General features: G+C 40.3%; 1 protein-coding gene across 1 annotated transcript in view; it reads left to right on the forward strand.

Moving 5' to 3' along the window:
- Nucleotides 1–344: 344 nt before the first annotated feature.
- The window catches only part of LOC107081161 (jeltraxin-like), a 15,800-nt gene continuing 9,852 nt past the window's right edge, over nucleotides 345–6,292 (forward strand). The window contains exons 1-2 of the mRNA XM_015369397.1: nucleotides 345–380; nucleotides 562–610. Of these exons, the coding sequence (XP_015224883.1) occupies nucleotides 345–380; nucleotides 562–610 (85 nt within the window). The remainder of the gene's footprint in view (nucleotides 381–561; nucleotides 611–6,292) is intronic.

Genomic DNA, 6,292 nt, shown 5'->3' on the forward strand with positions numbered 1-6,292 from the left:
TCTCTTAATAAAACTGTTTTATGATATCATGTAACAAGTAAGGCAATGTGAGAACAGTTTACACCTGATCAGATTTCACGTGGTAACGAGCTTGCACATGTAGTAATAAAGCTTTTGAACACTAGGCCCATAATTGGAAAGGACAGGAATAAAGTCCCCCTCAGTCCTGCACAAGGTTTTTGCACAAGGCTGTTGTTTCCTTATAGCTCTTTCCCTGGTATCTAATCTTTGAGTTGAAACCTCAGATGGCAAAGGAATTAATTCTTGTGTTATAAAGAACATCTAGGGGTCCAATAAAGTTCAGCTTTTTTGAAAAACAACCTGAGTATAAAAGCCAAGGAGTGATGCCTTTGTCCACAGATCCATACTCAATGACCAAGGTAAGTTATACTTTGAAAACTAGAGAAAATTTCATCAACAAATGCAAAAATAAAATACAATACAATTTTATCTCTGGTTAAGGGAAAGCTGTTTTTCAGAGAAATAATTGAAGTTTGAATAATTATTGTCATGCAATATTTTTTATTTCTGGCTTTTTTGTTGTGTTTATCTTTTAATCAGATGGTGCTTTTGCTCCTGCTGGTGACATCATGTGCAGCGATTACTCAAAGTAAATAATACATATTTTTTGAATTGTCTAAAAAAGGATTAAATTGCTTGCTACAAATAAGGGCTGTTTTCCTGTTCGATGTTTATCATGACATGTTATTTTCCTCTCTTTTAAAATTATAACTGTAAGCAGTGGCGGCTTGCAATTAGAGGGCGCTAGGGAATCTGCCCCACCCACCCAATGACCTAACCTGACTCCGCCAGATGGATTTGCTCCGCATTTCCATCTGGAAACCTTCCGTTGAATAAATTTTGGGAAGGGGCGAAAATACTGGTTAGCTGATTGGCCTATGTTGGTGATAGATGGGCCAAATAAACCAATCAGATCAACAAAGCATATGACGTACTAACAGAGCGACGACGAAAACACAACCACAAGCCAGGCTACTCTTGCCGAAACCAGTCGGGAGAAGAGCAAAAACATCTTTTCCTCTGAGAAACGCCTCCAGAGCAGTGTTTTGCTCTTCTTTCAGTGAAGAAATACTCTGTAATTCCGATAAAACTTGCTCGATAGCCACGCTAGCGCTAGTTTCATCGGCTGAAGCCGCCATGTTCTTTAGACTGAATGGTCGCGCTTCTCGTTAGAAATATATCAAATTATATTTGATGGATGTACAAAATAAATATTTAATCGACTAGTAAAGCATATTTTTATTTTTCGTCAGATTGGTGAGGTATTTCCGCCCTGGTGAGCAAAAATCTTTGCCCATTGACTCTCATTAAAAGTTGTACATGCACAGTACCTCCTCTGCAATACAAAGGTATAGGAGAGATTGGGGCGCAGGAGAGCTGTGCCCTGAGGTGACAGGAAGTGTATTTGCTCACGTTTTGTGGGTGATTGACAGGTCAAGTTGCGGGAGTAAGAGACACATTGGAGAGAGAGGGAGAGAGAGAGAAATTGTGCAAGAAACATTATTTCCAAGGACCTGGTTTAGCTACAAGTCTTGGCTAAGTGCATGGAGCGAGGCTAACACTTTATTCTGCTTTCCTGTATCCTTTTTAAAACGTCAGGATCTGACCCAGCATGGAAAAAGACATAGCTGTATATTGGTTATTTATTCTCCAGGTGAAGAGTTTTATATTGTTAAAACACTTTACAGTACAATGTTTTATTGTTTATATTTTATCTCTTCCCTATTGTGTTATTCTAATACATTTTTCTAAGGTCCACATTTGTATGATCATTTTAAATAATCTTTCTGCTGCTGTAAATTTGTCCATTGTGGGACCATAAAGAGATTTTACTGTATATTCAATTCTATTCTATAAAAGGGTTAGAAAGATATAAGTAAGTCTAAACAATTTATGTATCAAAAATATATCTGCAAAATATCTTATATTCAACAACAAAAAATACTTATTTATAGGTGCTGTAGGAAATCTTTGAAAAAACAGTTCCAGTAAGCTATAGTTTTGAACATACACAACCCCGCCTACCCTTCAGACCACCCCTCAAATTCACGCCTTCAAACACAGTTCCGTCAAATAAATTATCTGTCATGACGGGTCTAATATTTTTTGCCCACATGCAGAAAAACTCACAGAGAGATAGTAAAAGTTAGAAATTTTATTTTCAGTTAAGCAAAAAACAGGAACCGGGTTAACTCAGCTTGGAGGGACCTGTGGCCAGGAATCCAGGTGTGACTGCACATAAGGAGAGAGAGGCCGTTTCTCAATATGCATTCTTGAGCGTTCTCATGTGCTCCTGTACTTGTGAAGTGCATCAGCCTCAGCCCAAGTACTGTTCCAATTGCCGAGAATGCCAGACCGAGAACTCCCCAAATCCCCGGATGTTGTTCTTGCCCCGCCCTCTTTATCGAGTATGCATCAGAGCAGACTTGTCCGTTCTCCAGCTTGACAGCTGTCCCAGAATGCACTGCGGCAGCAGCAGCTTTCAATGGAGGGATCCATTGAAAGTTAAAAGTTCTCTTTTCTGTTGCTGTTGTTCAATAAAAGTACGTTTTAAGATCATTTAAGGTGAGAATATTAAACTTCAAAGCATCACTATATGGTCCATTTACCGATTTAATGCATAATAAAAAAAAAAGATTTCCGAAGTTGAGATGACTGCGACCTCCGAAGCTACTGTACCCTCTCTCGGCATAACCCTGTGTGAAGGACCACTGGCTCTGATGGCAATTTTTTTGTTTTACTTGGCAACATTTTCATTTGATTTGTGTTTATCTGACTGTGTCCATCATCATTCCCCCACTAAATGAAAAAAGTAATAATTTATTATTATCTAGAGACTATTAATATCAGGAGGTGAAATGCAGGTATAAAAGAGCCGTGAAGTCACTAGTACGCTTTTCTGTTCCAATTGACCCATATCTATGCTGCGTGTTCGCATTCTCACCAAATCCATACCTTCCTGTGTTCTTGCCAAGACTAGACTAGATGAGAACGCGAGTCCATGCTCGCATTCTTGTTAATTGAGAAACGGCCAGAGAAAAGGTGAGTTCACAGTTGGTGGGGAAAGATGCGGGAGACTGATGCTCTGTTCTTACTTGAACTAGCTGCCTGAATTGGAGGGTTGTAAGAGGTTCCAGTTTGTGGGGGCCTTGGCTGGTTGAAGGTGGACAAGTCGTTAGAGGGCGGTCAGGTAAGTTTATGGTAGCACAGAGGGGCAGCGGAGCAGACTGTCATCTGGAGACTTTGATGAGGTCAGAGCTCAGATGAGGGGAGTTGTGGAACTCTCGGTCTCTATAGAGGTTTTCTTCCAGGGCTGGAAGGACTTGAAAAATCCCAGAGGATCTGAAGGTTTCCTGCCAAAGATTCACAAGAAACAAAATAGGTAAGATAATGAATTCACTGGTAAAGTTCAGAAATAAACTAAGCAAAAGCTCAGAGGGGCTAGAGTACACAAAACAGGCAAACACTCTGGCGAAGAGGTGATGACAGTCAGCTGCTCATATACTCCTCTGAGGTGATGATGATTCCTTGCAGGTGGGCAAATCCTCCAAGATAGAGTAACCACATGGCACCCTCTGGTGGATAAATGGTGGAACTGGAAAGGAAAACAAATTAACCCCACAAAACAAATTAACCCCCCATCCCCATCATTCCCCACCCCCCCAACCGACCTCCACCGGTGCCGGTCCAGAACAGCCTGAGGGCTGAGGGAATGGAAATCAGTGATAAGGGAGGGGTCCAAAATAAATGTACCAGGCACCCATGAGCGGTCCAACAGGTATTGCCAACCCTGTGACAGAGATGTCCTTTTCATCAGCTGGGAACAGTGGAGGTTGATAGCCTAGCAACCTCAAAAGGGGACAGACCAGCGGCATAGGAAATGTGAGAGTTGTGTGCATACTCTACCCAGGGTAGGTAAATGCTCCAGTTGGATGGGTTGGTCGTGGTCAGACATCTGAGAGTGGCCTCGAACTCCTGGTTCATGTATTGAACTTTGCTATTAGACTGTGGGTGATTGCCAGAGGTGAGTGAAACCTTGGCCTCAAAAGCCAAACAAAAATTTCGAGAGGATGTCCTGAGGATTTCCATGTAACCGAAACACACGTTTAACCAGGAGTTGAGCAGTCTGAAAAGCTGAAGGAAGTTTTCTCAAAGCAATCAGGTGGCAGGCTTAAAAAAAAAAAGATCAATAATGGTCAGAATAGTGGTCATACCTTTGGAGACACGGAGTCCAGTGATGAAATCGATTGAAAGGGCCGTTTAGGAAAGGAATTCATATTAGCTGTAAATTTGCCATTATCCTCAGTTTCCTGCAACATTCTGTGGAACGTTGGTGCCAGAATATTCCAGAGCTCTTTATAAAACTTAGTAGGTAAACCACCTGGATCTTGAGCCCTTTTATTGGGCATGCTTTTTAAAGCTTCCTGAACTTCAACTGTTGTCAGCGGTGAGTCCAAGGTCAATCTTTGACTATCTGATAATGTAAGAAGGGTTATTTTATCCGGAAATTGCTTGATGTCATTGTCTGATTGATTTATCTGCATAAAGATTTATAGAAATCTCGGATATTGTTGTTAATACATTCTGGATCATGTAATGTATTACCATTTGAGATATAATTAATAGATATTTTAATTATTATCAATCTACCTTCGGAATCTATAATTCTGTCTAATATTGTAAAACTGACGTTTTTGTGGATTAAAATTGCTACTCCTCTCTGGCTAGAGTTATAGCAGGCTGCAAATACATTAGCGAACTCAGGCGAGATCACTCACAGTTGTCACCGATTTATGGGTTTATTGCAATAGACAACATCTGCCTTTAATTTTGTAAGCTGTTTAAACATTTTCAACATTCTTTCTGGTGCCAGGTCCATGCACATTCCATTTCACAAACCTTACATTCACCATAGATGTGAGTAAGAAGCTGAAAAGTGCATGCCCCTATAGTTATATAAATAGTTATACATAAACTCAGGTGTCTGGTCCACAGGGAAGAAGCAAATGAATAAGATAAAGGAAGACAGAGAAAAAAGAAAGATGTCTTGTGTACCTAACTTTGACTAACAATCCTACATGCTCTTTAGCTGTGCATATATTTCATTTATCAGAGTGTTCAGTTCTATACACTCTTATCAAGTGTCACATGATTTAAATCCACCTGTTGTGCAACTAATAAAGTCAAGGAGTGATCTTCGGATCCCTGAACAACTGACCATTAATACAAAGTTTGTCAACTGCTACCGTAGCTCTGACACCCTCAGTAATGTATTTTTTCCTGATTGGAAATAGCGCTCGCCTACAATCTAGGATTTCCTTTGGAAACTGGTCATTAATGCTGAATTTGGTTCCTCTCAGCTCTCTGCTCCAACTTCTGAGCTGCTCTTTTTGTTTATAATGTTCAAATTTAGCTACGATTTGTCTGGAATGATTGGAACTTACGGATTGTCACCTCAGAATCCTCCTCCTGCTGCGCCGTGATGCCTGCAAAGACGAGGTTATCTCTCATAATTCGCGACTCAATGTCCAGAATGTATTCTTTCATATTCCTATTTTCACGGACAGCTGGATCATCCCCTCAGCGCTTCGTTCTCTGCAGTAACAGAGGCTAACTGCGCTTCCTCTGACTCTTTCAGGGCTTGAAACTACTTATGTAGGACTTCTACCGAGGCGAGACAGGCGTCCAGGCTGGTTAGGTTTAGCTTTTTGTCGATGGATTACAGGACGTTTCTGTAGCTCTTATTTAAGTAGAAGAAGCACTGGTTGAGCTTTAACAGGATCTAGGCTTGTCTAGGCTTTCCCATTCCGATTTTGTCGAAACACTCTTCCAGGTAGCTCTCCAGGCAAGTCACATCTCCTCTTCCAGTTTGTTTCCTCATAAAATAAGAGATAACTGTTCCTGTTTTAACCTTACTTTGTATAATTTTCAATTATTGGCTTGTACTTACCTGAGTGGATTTGATTTGAACTACACGTATGCTGCCATTTTACGTACGCACAGCTTTCGCAAGATCTCAGCCGCTCATTCCGCCTCCCTTTAGACTGCCTCCTCCTTCTTCATAAATGTATTGGCCAGCCACTGCTTAAATGTTGTTGTTTTTTTTTTAAACTTATAGCAAAAGTTTAGAAAAATTTTACTTTCATCAAATAATTTCAGCCAAGAATTCATCCTTTATAGTTATTGATTTATATGTTTATTCCCATCAATATATGCTAATTTGCAACTCCTTTTTTAAGATCTTTCAGGAAAAATGTTTACCTTCCCACAA

This window comes from Cyprinodon variegatus, unplaced genomic scaffold (assembly GCF_000732505.1).
Source record: "Cyprinodon variegatus isolate N-32 unplaced genomic scaffold, C_variegatus-1.0 Scaffold2, whole genome shotgun sequence".
NCBI lineage: Eukaryota > Metazoa > Chordata > Actinopteri > Cyprinodontiformes > Cyprinodontidae > Cyprinodon > Cyprinodon variegatus.